The sequence below is a fragment of the Nelusetta ayraudi genome, unplaced genomic scaffold (genome assembly GCF_046127955.1).
Source record: "Nelusetta ayraudi isolate G7.1 ecotype Tasmania unplaced genomic scaffold, CSIRO-AGI_Nayr_v1 ptg000004l, whole genome shotgun sequence".
Lineage (NCBI taxonomy): Eukaryota > Metazoa > Chordata > Actinopteri > Tetraodontiformes > Monacanthidae > Nelusetta > Nelusetta ayraudi.
Genome location: NW_027466054.1, coordinates 16,655,202 through 16,669,354, shown reverse-complemented (window position 1 = coordinate 16,669,354; position 14,153 = coordinate 16,655,202). Strand labels below are relative to the sequence as shown.

General features: G+C 44.8%; 3 protein-coding genes across 4 annotated transcripts; 2 read left to right on the top strand and 1 right to left on the bottom strand.

The window, feature by feature from the left end:
* The first annotated feature begins 276 nt into the window (after positions 1-276).
* Positions 277-3,887, top strand: fgf8b (fibroblast growth factor 8b). The gene is made up of 5 exons (XM_076041217.1): positions 277-1,000; positions 1,134-1,170; positions 1,805-1,985; positions 3,264-3,370; positions 3,589-3,887. The coding sequence occupies exons 1-5, from the start codon at positions 942-944 to the stop codon at positions 3,883-3,885; spliced, it is 681 nt and encodes a 226-aa protein (XP_075897332.1). The 5' UTR covers positions 277-941; the 3' UTR covers positions 3,886-3,887.
* A 2,430-nt stretch (positions 3,888-6,317) lies between these two features.
* Positions 6,318-9,234, bottom strand: dpcd (deleted in primary ciliary dyskinesia homolog (mouse)). 2 transcript variants are annotated; one of them, XM_076038672.1, is made up of 7 exons: positions 9,147-9,234; positions 8,167-8,301; positions 7,860-7,940; positions 7,640-7,764; positions 7,375-7,508; positions 7,160-7,262; positions 6,318-6,645 (listed from the first exon to the last, which is right to left on the bottom strand). In XM_076038672.1, the coding sequence occupies exons 2-7, from the start codon at positions 8,228-8,230 to the stop codon at positions 6,541-6,543; spliced, it is 612 nt and encodes a 203-aa protein (XP_075894787.1). In that variant the 5' UTR covers positions 8,231-8,301; positions 9,147-9,234; the 3' UTR covers positions 6,318-6,540. The 2 variants fall into 2 exon arrangements, with proteins under 2 accessions (XP_075894787.1, XP_075894795.1); XM_076038680.1 differs by lacking the exon at positions 9,147-9,234 and adding an exon at positions 8,893-8,997.
* poll (polymerase (DNA directed), lambda) lies at positions 8,431-13,196 on the top strand. The gene is made up of 9 exons (XM_076038659.1): positions 8,431-8,513; positions 8,995-9,133; positions 9,456-9,753; positions 9,838-9,961; positions 10,037-10,363; positions 10,499-10,672; positions 10,898-11,026; positions 11,591-11,759; positions 12,280-13,196. Exons 2-9 carry the CDS (start codon positions 9,019-9,021, stop codon positions 12,639-12,641), a joined length of 1,698 nt encoding a protein of 565 aa, XP_075894774.1. The 5' UTR covers positions 8,431-8,513; positions 8,995-9,018; the 3' UTR covers positions 12,642-13,196.
* Positions 13,197-14,153: the final 957 nt, after the last annotated feature.

Genomic DNA, 14,153 nt, shown 5'->3' with positions numbered 1-14,153 from the left:
TAAAAATGCAGGCGTTGAATAAAACACGCTGCAATCGTGTTTGGAAGTCTTAAACTTGCGCTTTGATGTATTTGTACCCCACACACTCCCCCCAAAAAGGTTGCCCTATAAATAAATTCAACTTGTCCATGAAGATTGTGTTCATGGACCTGCGAGAGAGAAAAAAAAAGGGGGGGTGGAGGGGTTGAGGGGGTGGGAGGGAGAGAGAAGGGTTTTAATAAGTGTTCACTTTCAAATTGGCTCCTGCTAAAAAAGCCCCGCCTGCTCTCGTCGAGGATATTGACTTTCGTGCAAGTTAAAGTATTTAAATGTAGAGGGAGACAGATGCAGCTGGCTGTGCGGACCGGGGGCGACCGCAAGAAACACGCACACGTACGCACGTGCAGGAAGGGAGGTTGACGTTGGACTTTGACTGTATGGGACAGCTACAGCATCCTCGCCGCGACCACGCGTGAGAGACGGAGAGAGAAAACACACAAGTCAAGTCTTCCTGTGGGATCCTTTCAGAATGTTTTCTTTGAACGGATTCATCCATATGTTTTGTTTTTTCAAAAGGTGAAACTGTCAGCGCGCGACAGGCAGCCGATGCGTAAAAAGATCGCTGCGTAAAACTTGTTAAAAGACGCCACTGCTCGGGGAGCCGAGGCTTTTATTCACACTTGAAAGGTTAATCGCTGCTTTCCTCGCTAGGAGAGTGAGGGGCTGATGGGGGTCTCCGTGTGACACCGGCACCGCGTCACATCCACAACTTCTGGACTTTCCCCCCCCTCCCTCCTTGACTGGAAAGCCGCAGCACTGGACCCGGACTGGTTCAGGATTTTTGATTCCGTGACGAGCAGCGGCCGGTGGATGGATCTGAGGTGAAAATCAATCCCTCTACAAGCCCAACCAGGAGACACTTCATTTCAGAGAGCTTCCAGCGCCGACCCAGTGGAGTATTCATGAAGCAATATTTGAACTATTACAAGATGAGGCTGAGAACATCGAGGTTAGGCTATCTGTAAGTAGACAATAAATTAATAATTAAAAAAAAAAAAAAAAAAAAAAAGACTGTCAAGACGATCGCATGAGTGGAAGCCATGAGGCAACAGGTTGGATCCTCATAAATCTCCCCTTTTCTCCTCTTCCTCCAGGTTAATTCAGTTCACGGCGCTCTGCTTTTACGCACAGGTAACTCGTAACTTCCACTGTTTATGGGAGGGGGGGGGGGGCGAAAAACAAAATCACATGGCGATAAATCCCCATCATTAAGCATGTGAAAGTGAGCAGGTATGTCGCCGCTGCCGAGCTTCACTCGAACATCTGCGACAGGCTGCAATAACAATGAAAACATTTTATTACGAGCTCCGCGGCAATTGGCAACAATTCAAACATTTGGAAAAAGGCAGACGGCATTAAAAAAAAAAAGGGAGAAGTGATCGTTAAAACACATGTGGCTCGAGAAAAGCGGGAATAATCAAGGCCGGGGGTGAAAGATCAACAGGTATTTTTAAAGGGGGGGGACGAAAGAAGAAAAGGAGGAATATATTTTCCCGAGGGTCCGTGAAAGCATCTCCAACAAACAAATTGGACATAGGTCCATTGGACACGCAGCAAATGAGTGATGAATGACATGATGAACTGCGCGCTCCGGGCCTCGGCTGTGCGACTGGCGAGCCTTTCGCATATTTTCAGTCCTCTTTGATTTGAAAGGGTCTTTTTTTTTTTTTTTTTAAGGAAGAAAAAAGAAAACAAATCCTTCTTACATTAAAAAGCAATTCGCGTCCGGCAGTTGACATGTGTTTCCCATATCTCGCTCCCGCAGCACACGGTGCAGTCTCCTCCCAACTTCAGGCACCATGTCACCGAGCAGAGCCGCCTGTCGGACCGGATGAGCCGCCGCTTGACGCGCACCTACCAGCTGTACAGTCGCACCAGCGGGAAACACGTCCAGGTCCTGGCCAACAAGAGGGTGAACGCCAACGGGGACGACGGTGCGGTGCACGGTGAGCAGAGAGCTGCGCGCACAAAGGCTGCACGGTGCATGAAAAAAAAAACAGCAATTCCGCTGCCGGATTAAAGTAAAAAACGAAACAAAAAACACTTACATCCTAAATATCGCGAGACTAACTTACATAGAGCTTCCTATGCATTTCGCAGACCTGAGACATGATACTTGTAAGTGTGTGGTTAAATAAAATGTAATAACTTTTTTTTTTTGCAAAGGTCCAGCAACCCAATCGGTCCATGAAAAACGTTTTTTTTGTGCAGTGAAATAGTGTCTTTTATATTTCAGAGCGTGTAAATGACAAGGACAAAGTTCTTTTGAAGCTCTTAAGAAGATATCAGAGCTCCAAGAAGCAGTGGTGGTCATCATCATTTGTGATTTGAGATAATTTATGGCGTCATCTGCGACACCTGCTGCGATGCAGCTCAGTCGGGGCCTGCCTTGTGTTTCGCTTCCCTGGCAGCCGAGGAACCGTCTTTAACTTCCAGGGTGCGGTCGTTCCCGGCACTGAGGGATTCCTGTGGGTCCCTGCAGCCACCAGTGTCAGTTCACTGCTCAGCGCCTGGCCGGCTGCTCTCTTTTCTTTCTTTTTTTCTTTAACGAGGAATTTTCACTGCACCGTATGACTCAATTTATAAGGAGCAGCGAGAAGCCAGCCATCATCTTCACTTTATACCTTTTCCTGCCCTCGCCTCTCCTGTGAGCTCCTTTGTCTTTGTCTCACACTCACACACACACACACACACACACACACACACACACACACACACACACACACTTGTGCACAGAGAGGGACAGAAAGAGTTAGTCATGCACACTTTGGCCTCACATCCTAAGTGGGTGTCACTCTTGTGCCGCGGCCCAAATCTGACCACACGCTCTGTGCTCGGTGGCTGTGCCGCTGACCGCAGCAGTGTCCCTCTCCTTCATCCCCAGCAGTCCACAAGCGCCTGGAATCCTGATAATTACCACCACGCAGTGCAGGGTGATGAGGCCTGCGTGCGTTATTTGGAGGAGGGCGCTGGATAACGCAAGCAAACGAACACATGCCGTCACGCATTATTAGTGTTTGCGTGGATTTTTTCTTTTTTTTTTCTTCTTTTTTTTTAAATACAATTTTTGCAGGTGCAGTTCATTGAGTTGTTCAGTGCACATGATGGATCATTTCAAAGTTCTGGACAGTGTAGTGAGAGCATTTGTCTCGCACACATGTAATTGCTATGTAATCTGCAGCCGGGCAGAATGTCATCTCACTGTCAACGCTCTGTTTTTGTAGCTAAACTGGAGGTGGAGACGGACTCTTTCGGGAGCCGCATTCGCATCAAAGGGGTGAAAACGGGATATTACATCTGCATGAACAAGAGGGGGAAGCTGATCGGCAAGGTAACTTGCTCCAAATGACCGGCGTGACAGCTCAAAATCTAAATGTTGTGTAAAATCAGTGCGAAAAATGTTGAAATGCCAATAAAGCTAGAGGGAAAAAATATGCAAAAGACAAGGAAAGGTATTGAAAAAGAAAAGATGTTTCTATGATGTGATCTTCTCATTTTCAGATAGTTGCTCCCATAAATTTCTGTGTCTCTCTTTCCTCCCCCACCCAGCGGAAAGGACGAGGCAAAGACTGCATTTTCACCGAGATTGTCCTGGAGAACAACTACACGGCTCTCCAGAACGCCAAGTACGAGGGCTGGTACATGGCCTTCACGCGCAAGGGCCGCCCCAGGAAGGCCTCCAAGACCAAACAGCACCAGCGAGAGGCCCACTTCATGAAGCGCCTGCCCAGGGGCCACTTGCTGGGCGAGAAGAGGCCCTTTGACGCGCTCCCGCTCGCCGTTCCCGTTCACCCTCTGAGCAAGCGGACTAAATTTCCCCATCAGCTGCGCTCGGGCGGCCGCTGACGGCTGAACACAGCCACTGTGTTGGGGGGGGGGGGGGGGGGGGGGACCATGGACAAACCACTATACCAGAGAGAGAGGAAATAAAGAAACGGGGGGAGGGACTCCCCCGAGAGAAAGTAACTCTCGCAGCCAAGTGCCCCGGACACCTTCTGGCCTCTTTTTGTTGGGATCTTTTTCCACTTTAAAAAAAAAAAAAATTCTGTGTCCCGGATTGTATGTAAACACCTAATATGCTATAGTGACATCAAATTCAGGCAAACTTTAGCAGGAGTTTTGTACTCATTAAATCAGCGGAGGGCGTCGAGAGGAGGAGACCTTGGGGTTAGAAGTTAGCCAGCACAGCAAAACGAATGTTTAAAAAAAATAGAAGCAAGTACGAATAAAGCTCTAGATGCGGCAGCTATCTGTGGATTTTCCTTTTCTTTTTGGTTCGATGGCATCTGAGCCTCAATTGATTCCCACTAGGAGGAGGCAAATTTGGAGAGTTTTAACCATCTTTTTATTTTTTTTTACATTTATGAAAATATTTTTACTGTAAAAAATGTAAATGATGTCAAATGGTCAGAATATTTATTGTAGAGCGTATATTAAAACCACTAAATAATCACCGGCTGCTTGGCTCTTCTTACCGTGGTTGTTTTGGGATGGAAAGCGAGCATACGTCGTCACTGGAACCCCCCCCACCCCCCAAAAAAAAAAAAAAAAAACTGGTTGTTTTTCTTCCTCAAGCTGGAGACCCAGATAACTGAGGGGCAATATCTGTGACAGGCTACCGAATTCAATGTGCTCAGCAAGTGAGACTTGGGCCTGAATGGCCCAAGCTATGCATTAAAAGCGATGAGGTCAGCCCACCATTTTGGCCCAAACAAAGGTTACCACCATGTAGTTGCATTTCTCACGATCGCGCACCGTAACCCTCTGATCAAATGGGCCCTTTGTCGAACCTCATATAAAAGGGCATGTTATACAATAGTGGGTTCGAATAATAACACGAGGAGGGGTCAGTTATCAAAAAGAAGCCAGTCACACAGGGGAGGGGTAAAGGGCTGGGGGGCAGGGGGGTTTGAGAGGGGCTGCAGCAAAAAGCACCAGGGCCTGTGTGGCAAAATGTGGCATCGGCTGAAAGAGGGGGAATGGCTGGGAAGAGGCGTTCGCAATGAAAGGGGAGGCAGAAAAGAAACCCTCTTCCCAGAGGCAGTTGAGCATGACCGTCAGAGGCCAAACGACAGGGGAAGACCCTGAACACAGCCACTCGGCCGCTCTCACACTGCACGAGCTGCATGCTCGATTGTTCACTCTTTCTTTGTTTTTCATTTCATTTCAGCGGCAGCTCAAACTTTTGAAGAATCCAAATAAACTGATGGTGCATCAGCGTTATTCAGGCTTCAGGACAGAGGATTTGGCTCGGCCAAGTCAACTTAGTATGTACACGTCAACGCCGCAGCTCAGCCCTCTTATGAAGAAAACTGTGTTGGATCAATATTTTAGCGCATGAAAAGGAAAGTCCCTCGTGAAAAAAAGTAAGCAAAACCACTGGACACGCAGGGTTGCAAGTGTTTTTTTTTTTTTTTTCTTTGCACGCCCATTCTTTCCCCGAGTCGGAGCACAATAGCGAGAGGGATTTGTGGTTTTGTCTCGGCTTCTCACACTTGCTCTCTGGGTTTGGATGAGTTGGTAAAAAAAAATGCAAGGAATTGCAAGGTTTGAAAAAAATGTGTATTTAAATGTCATTGTCTCTGCTGAAGCTGCACAGAGTGGACTTGAATCCACTCTTCATGTATATCTGACAGGACGGCTTCATCACATAACACTTCTTGAATAAAATGAGCCAAGCATATGGTTGCATATTTCTTTTCTCCGACAACAATTTTTGCAAATAAACTTGGAAATCCAAAAAATAAAATTTAAGAAATGCATTAAACTTCTTTGTCACATGACAATGGGAAGAAAGAAAAAGAACAAATAATAAAAATTTAAAAAAAAAAAAAAAAACAGCAACAGTTGCAACTGCGTCTAACCTGTGTCGGTGAACTTTGAGCCGCAGGGTCTGTTGTAAAGGGACCTCCTGCTCCCGCACCAGACTTCAAGTAATGACTTTCAGGGTGGCCCGCTGCATACATACGAGGAACATGAGGGCATTCAGTTGACACAAATGGGATGTGTCCGTAACAGTAACCCCGGAACGAACAGGCATGAGCCATTGTGTGTTTTGAGTGTGTTACAAGGACATCAATACTAGGCGGGTGGCGGGTTAGGTGACCCCAATCAAAATCGCTCCCCCAGTCGGTTTACAAAATAGATGCTTTGGAGCAAAGCATTAAATTTATCCACCATGATTTTGAGCTGAACTGACAATATTGCTCTTTGAAAGAAAATCACCTGTTGCAACATATCACTTCTAGTTTAAAAGAAAATTCCTTTAAAAAAAAAACCAAAACAAAACATTTTATTTATCATGTTTGAATCAGACAAATAGTGCAAATATTATCACAACTATGTGAGATGAGCGCCGATTAGGAGCGTCTTGCCGTCGGGGAGGCGTCTCGCTAATGAAGGCATCGACCGGAGACTCGAGAGCGGTGACAGGAAAATGACGCGGCTCAGCTCTGTTTGAGATGCAACACAGACGGTTCCTCTGGCTCCCACAGTCAGAATTCACTGCGTTTTGCAGTCGGCGTCCCCCTCGCCAGTCCCCTTGAGTTTCTTCAGCTCCTTCAGTAGCTCCTGCTCAAGGGTTAAGATCTCCTTGGGCTTCTTGTACTGGAGGAGAGAAAGAAGACAAAGATTTACTTGCACATTCTCCTCGTCTCCCTCCCGCAAATCCCTCAATGTGCTTGCGTTGCTGAAAGGGCAAGACAAAGAAAACAGAGAGCAAAATGGATTTAATCTTGGAACGAGGCTGAGATAGTACATAATATTATATTGTTCTTCTTGGGTTTTCTTTTTTTTTTGTCAAAAACAAGAATATGGACTAAAACAATAGAAGATGATGTATATAAATATATATGGTGCATATCGTTTTTTCTTTGGTTTTTTTTTTTTTTTTTACATTTTTGCATAAATACTTTTTTTTAAAGAGTTTTAAGATCATATATTAGATAAGATTTGTGCCTACAATATTGTTTTTTTGATTTTGGTGATTTAAAGACAATGGGTGTTGTTTGGGTGGCTACATAAAACAATCAGCCTCTCAGCATGCCAGAAGACATCTCTTTTTTTAGCATTGTTAGCAGTGTAAATTCATGTTCATTTTTCCCTATTGAGCAAAACTTACGCTGACAATCAAAGTGTTGTTGGCGTGAGTGAAGCTGAGGGCAGTGCCGTCCAGGGGCAGCAGACAGCGATCCAAGTCAACAACACTGAACTTTTTATAATACCTGGAAGACATTGTATGGACAAATGTATTGTAAACAGTGCCCTCTATCGAGGAATATTGAGAATTGCATACATTGGAATATGGGGGAGTGCGTTATCGCAAAGCAAGTTTACTTCTTGTTCGACGTTCTAATTATGACGCATCGCTCAGATGGCTCTACAGATACGCTGAATACATCTCTGGGATACGGGAGGTTGCGGATTCTCCACTGGAAGCTGGTCTTTGTATCTTTACGTGTAAACACAGGCTATGGAGACAGAGAATCAGTCAATTTCTACAAGTATGGAACTCTGAGGTGAACCGACAAAAGCATCCAGTGGGATTGGTTCAATGATCAATCATTAAAACTCGAACCCCAGGAGGTCTTAGAAAACTCACATTGGAAAAGTTTTCTCTGATCACCTCAGGCTCAGGTGGAGCACCAGGTCCTGTCATAGGGTCACCGACCTCCAACTCCCACTGACCCTGAGCTCCAAATGAGTTTTTATTGCGCCACCTTCTGACTGAAAATATATATTTTTCAAGAAAAGAAAAAAGTCAGCCGGTTATATCCAAATATAAATGCATACATAGGCAAAGTATTACACCTGCAACTCACCAATGAGCTCGTCCGTTTTCATGTCATATTCTTCCGCCATTTCTTTTCCATCTGAGAAAAGGTAGTGGATCTTTCTTTTTCCTACCGACAGAATTGGTAAAATAAATAAATAAATAAATAAATGAATGAATACATGTTGAACTGTACTTTGCAGAATCCCGCATGGTGACACTAGCTTGTTGCCAACTTCTTTTAGCCCTAGCTCGAATGCTAACGTTGCTCGTTGTGTTAACGTAAAAACACAAGTCCAAATCGACTAGTTAAGAAAGTTAGCATAACACCAGGCTGATGTGTTTTCTCCACTTACCATCGTGTATCAAAGCTGTTTTCTTCGATGATTTTAAGACATCAATCCAGCTCTGCACAGACATCCTTGCGATATCCCTCTAGTCTGGGGGCACTTCCGGATACAAAGGGTTACCACAGCGACGACAATGGATAACTTGCACGAACAAAAAAATAAATAAAATAAAAATCACAGAATTAATAATGATAATTGCAACGATAATATTCAGTGTTTGCAGAAAAGATGTTTTAATATTTAAATTAAATATGAAATCAGTAGGGAAAAAATAGACAACAATCAACCCGGAAGTAAAACATATGACATCGGTGTTTATGAACGTTTCAGAAAAAGGCTTCGAATGAGCAGAGGTAATTGTCAAAATATTTCAGCATGATTAAAATCAAGGTTTACGTTGGAGCGCAATTTGATTGGTATGAGGTGTTTTTAAATACACGTATTGGAAAGTACCCTTCAAATACCCACTATACACTGTTTTGTTGTTAGCATTAGCAAGCTAAAAAGAAAACGCTGACCCAAGTATGTTTGTTTACAAGTTAATTGTAGCGTTTTCTCGCTAAACTTTTGTTCCAAATGTGAGTTGAATACAGCCCAATGTATTCAAGCCTCGCCGCATTGTTCTGACTTTCCCCAATAACTGGTAGATAAATAATTTATTGCTATTATAGCTGTAGTCAAGTCCCAGCAGTGCAGATAGTATAATTGTAGCGACCGCTCAGAGTGAATCACCTCCTTCCTCTAACCCCGTGGGGATGTGATTATTTTGTTCTGTTGGAGCGAGTGGATCGCAACCTGCCACTGGATTTGTGTGTATTTTTTTTTTTTTGACAGGTCTGCTCCACGTCACGGGCCAAGATGGAGCCCCGTCACGGGATCATGAAGGCCTTTCCCAAAGTAAAAAGAGCCAAAGTCCTAAACGGAAAGGATGCCCCGCCGGTCAAGAAAAAGTCGGATGAATGTGACATTACAGGTTGTTACATTACCTACCAGGGGTTGACTAAAAATTCTTAAGTGTTTCTTTTAAACCTTTTCAATCATGGCATTCACGGCAATCACCTGATATGTTGAACTAGAACTAGGTGGCAGGCCCTCAAAGCAATTGTATAGAATTTTGTTGGGGAAACTCTTTAATCTTTCTGAGAGAGTATTTAGTTTAATAAGAGAATCTTTCAGATTAATCTGTTTGAATTATATTATAGAAGACTGGCATCCAGTTCAGTTGGAAGACACACAATATTGTGATGCCAACCACTCATTTGCTCATTCTAACACTGCATCCCTTTTTGTCCCAGGAGACACTTTTAACAAGGTCACGGTTTGCATCCTGCCAGCTGGGATCGGAAACGCCAGGTACCAGATCTTCCAACAACAAATCCGGAAGAACGGGGGAGAGATGGAGAGTGTGCTGTCGCCCAGTGTCACTCATGTGGTTGTGGATGACAACATGGACTTGGACAGGGCTCTGCGTCTTCTAAAAGTGGATTGCATGCCCTCTGGAGTCCATCTGGTGAAATGCACGTGGCTGAGCCTGTGCATCAGTCAGAAGAGACTGTTGGATGTTGATGAGCACTCCCTTCTGCCACCCAGCAGGTGAAAGGATTAATAGCTTCAAGTGCTTTGCTGAGTGAGAATGATCAGCATTTCAACTCATCTCAAACCGTTCTTTCTTTTTAGGCAACCTGAAGCAGAACACAAAGATCTTCCAGAAGAGCTACCACACAGCAGGCCTTCAGAGCAGGCAGAAAGACCAGTACAGGTGGTTTCTGATCAGAGCACACAAGACAAGGCCGCAGAAGAGGTAAGTGTCCCAGAGCTGATGTTTGTCCTCGGTGAAATTGACATTCATGCTTTTTTCATTCCATTCTGCTGCCAGGTGCTACCGGAACACCAAGAGGAAGTTCACAGAGATGATGACAGGGTTTCTCAGGATGACCTGCAGGCGCTCATCAATGGCCAATCCCCCAAAGAGGAGACTGCTGGCCCCAGCCCTGCTCCTGCTGCTCAGAACGTGGTGCCGGGGAAGTGGGTGTGCGCCCAGTCCTCTCAGTCCAAAACCAGTAACTTCAACAAGCACATCACAGACAAACTGGAGGTGCTAGCCAAGGCCTACACTCACCAGGGGGACAGGTGGAGGGCTCTGAGTTATTCCAAGGCTGTAAATACGCTGAAGAGTTACCACAAGCCTGTAACATCCTACCAGGTAAAGTCATATTGATATACCAGTGCTAGACGAATAAGAGGGGTTGCTGGACAAATAGAAGTTATCATTCTTGGATGATAGATTCTTTTCATTCCACCGTGTGATGGGGATTGTTTTCTTCCTGAATTGCTTCAGGAAGCTTGTCAAATCCCCGGGATAGGAAAACGCATGGCGGACAAGATTGATGAGATCATGGAAAGCGGCCATCTGCGAAAGCTGGATCACATCGGCGAGGAAGTACCAGTGCTGGAGCTTTTTACCAACATCTGGGGCGCAGGAGCGAAAACGGCACATCTGTGGTACCAGCAGGTGAGGCATTAATCAAAAACCTGCATCAGTAAGCAGAAAGTCGTGCAACGTCATGTTGTTTTATTTTAAATTTTTGCACTTTCTATCATCTTCTCCTTCTTGCGCATTGGATATTAGGTAGATAGACTTTAAGATTGACACTCTCTTGTCTGTGACACGACTGTTTTCTTTGCCAATTTTCTTTTGTGTCCCTTCAGTGTTTTATTGAAGTTTCTCTTCCTGCAGGGATTTCGCACACTGGAGGACATCCGCACAAAGGCGCACCTCAACGCCACCCAGAAGATAGGACTCAAGCACTACGATGACTTTCTTGACCGAATGCCCCGAGACGAAGCGGCGGCAATCGAGGCGGTGGTAATGGATCTTTATTTTGACACATTTTCTTCTCTAAGTTTCAGCCATGGAACAACTAAATTGTTTGTACATATTCGTGATGAGTTGGGACAGTCAATGAGAAAAAAACTCACAGAAATATGCAAAAAGAAGGCTGCGAGTTTGCAAAAAGGTTTGTGTCAGCCTCCCCCCGCACTGCTTGTTGATGGGAAAAGCAGGGGTTCTCTAAAAAAAGACATACCTGAGGGGGGAAAACGACCTCCTAAAAGTTCCTGTATCGCACGCTAGCCAGATACCTGTTTACACCAGAGTGCTGGGCACAGGGCGAGCGAGGACTCTTCAGACTTTGTTACTTTGCTCTCCTCTGTCCTCCGCCGCTGCCAGATAGTGAGCACACATTAGACCAATGCGTAAAGCATCTGTTCTCCCTCGGGCTTGTCAAAATAAAGTGCTGTGCCTCGGCAAGCCAACCTCTCTGAATTTTGGAAGGAAACACATTAAAAGCTCACTTCCCAATCCACCGCCTTGTTGGGAAGCCAAAGTGAAAATCAGCCCCATCACTCTTGGGACTTCTGTGATGTGCAGGTGAAGGATGCCGTGCTGGCCATCGATCCTCGTCTGGTGGTGATGGCTTGCGGCTCCTACCGCCGGGGGAAGGCCACGTGCGGCGACGTGGACGTGCTCATCTCGCATCCCGACGGCAAGTCGCACAAGGGCGTCTTCGGCAAAGTGCTGCAGACTCTCCACGACAGCGGTGAGCTCCTGTCTTTTCTTTGATGCCTCCCCTCGCTGTCGCTCTCGGGTGGAGCTCGGCAACTCGTGCGCACTCTTTGGCAGACGCTGCGGGTCAATCAAAACCAGGGCCGAAAGATTCAGGAACAGCTTCTTCACTCAAGTAGTCGCCACACTGAACTCACGCAAACACTTCCACCCCTTTCTTCTATCACACACAGACATCAAGCACCTTTAACATCCACAGACAAAAGTGAATTGGAACATTCACACATATCTGTCATTCATGGTCGTACACTCATTACCATCAGGACAATTACGATAACTAAGGGCACTTTTTATTATTGCCATTTATTTTCTTGTTATATTTGCACTGTTGTTTTGTGAATGCATCTCTTCATACGTTTTATCTTATTTTTTGATATTTTATTTTATTTTATTTATGATAACAGCAGACCTTGCGGCCTGTGCAATTCCAATAAAAATCTATCTATCCATCTATCTATCTATCTATCTATCTATCTATCTATCTATCTATCTAGGTTTCCTGACCGACGACCTCGTCAGCCATGAGGAGAACGGCGAGCAGAAGAAGTACATGGGTGTGTGCCGGCTGCCGGGGTCCGGCCGGCGCCACCGCCGGCTAGACATCATCGTGGTGCCCTACGACGAGCTGGCCTGCGCGCTCACGTACTTCACCGGCTCGGCGCACTTCAACCGCTCCATGAGGGCCCTGGCCAAGACGAAAAACATGAGCCTGTCGGAGCACTCACTGAACCAGAACGTGGTGCGCCGGGGAAGCGTCAAGGTGCACGGCGGCACGGCGCTCACAACCCCCATGGAGAAGGACGTCTTCGATCTGTTAGGGATACCGTTCCGAGAGCCTCACGAGAGGGACTGGTGACTGTCCAGTCAGGACAACATGTCTGCTTTTAATGTTAAATGTTTATGGAAAATGAACAATGGCAACGGTGGGTATTTTAAATCTTTGGTTGCTTTTTTTTTTTTTTTTTTTTTTCAACTACAAATCATATCGGCAGCCTTTTTAACTTGAATGATTGTGTTATTGTATCGAGGAAAATGTTTGCTAATATTTTTATAAACACAAAACCTAATTTCTGGGTCTGCCGTCATCCTGCAAACCTTGCTGTCCAAGCTAAAACACACTAATGCAGTTATGAGAGGCGGACAAGCCACTTTGCTTTTAAGATGTCACAGCTTCCATGGTCCGGATCCTTGTACTCACTGGAATTTTTCTTTTATTTTTTTTTCAAATGAAATGAAAATGAAGAAAAGGTTTATTAAGAAATATGCTTTGCTAGCAATCAGAGTGATATTGTGAGGTGTGCTGGCAAAAATGAATGTATTGTGCATGTTCATCCACTATGGATAAATTATCACTACTGTTCATTGTCTTTTGACACTCATTTTAAAACAGAGACCAGATCTGACATTTTTTTTTTTTTTTAAATAAAAAATAACAAGAATTTTCTAATAAATGGGTTTTAATCGTAAGGGTTCAAACAACCATTTTCTGATGTCTGCGATGCACAGGAACAGGAAATGGTCCTTAAATTATATCTCCTCAACACTACGTGACCACTCATGTGTCTCCTTTTAAATAAAAGCGATAAAAGACCTCATCTCTGGACCTTTAAAAACAAGGACAAATGCAACCCCAACGCAAACAAGTGTTGATGCAACAGCACAACAATCCAACTCAATATTTTATTCAACCCGGTAAAAATACACACAACACAACAACTGCGCCTGTGCAGGTCCAATCACTCTTGACTCTACTTCAGCAGGTGAGATGACTAACATCTGATTTGCTTCACTTGTTCAGTCCTTCTTCTGTCCTCTTTAGTTTCTGTACTGTGGTCCACACTGACATTTGGAACAAAAATTCTCTGAGGTCCTATATTGTAGCGCACTGAAGAGAGTGAGGAGTGGAATGGCAGATTCCTGGTGTGTCTGGACTAGGTGGCAGCACCGTCAGAGAACGTCTGAGGAATGAAGAAATGTGCCGGTGCCCGTTTTTAAGAACAAGGGAGACGTGCGGCGATGTGGCAACCACAGAGGAATGAAGGTGGTAAGCCATTGAATGAAGTTATGGGAAAGAGACACTAGACAAAGTACAGGAGAGAGAGCCCTTGAGGGCAGCCAACCCAGTGCACGTTTAATTCTGCTGCAGGGATTTGTACATTTAAATGTATTTTTGTTAGTATTGTGTGTATTCGACATCTATCTTTCTGGGTTTTAAACAGTAAAAAGTGTCAGTTTGCAAACACACTGCAGAGTTGTACTGTAAAACGGAGTTTTCTTAGGAAAAAAAAGTCTTAGTGTTGCATTCTTGGTTAAAATGCACCAGTGGAGACAAATAGAGATTTTTTTTTTGTCCACATTGTAATTTTTG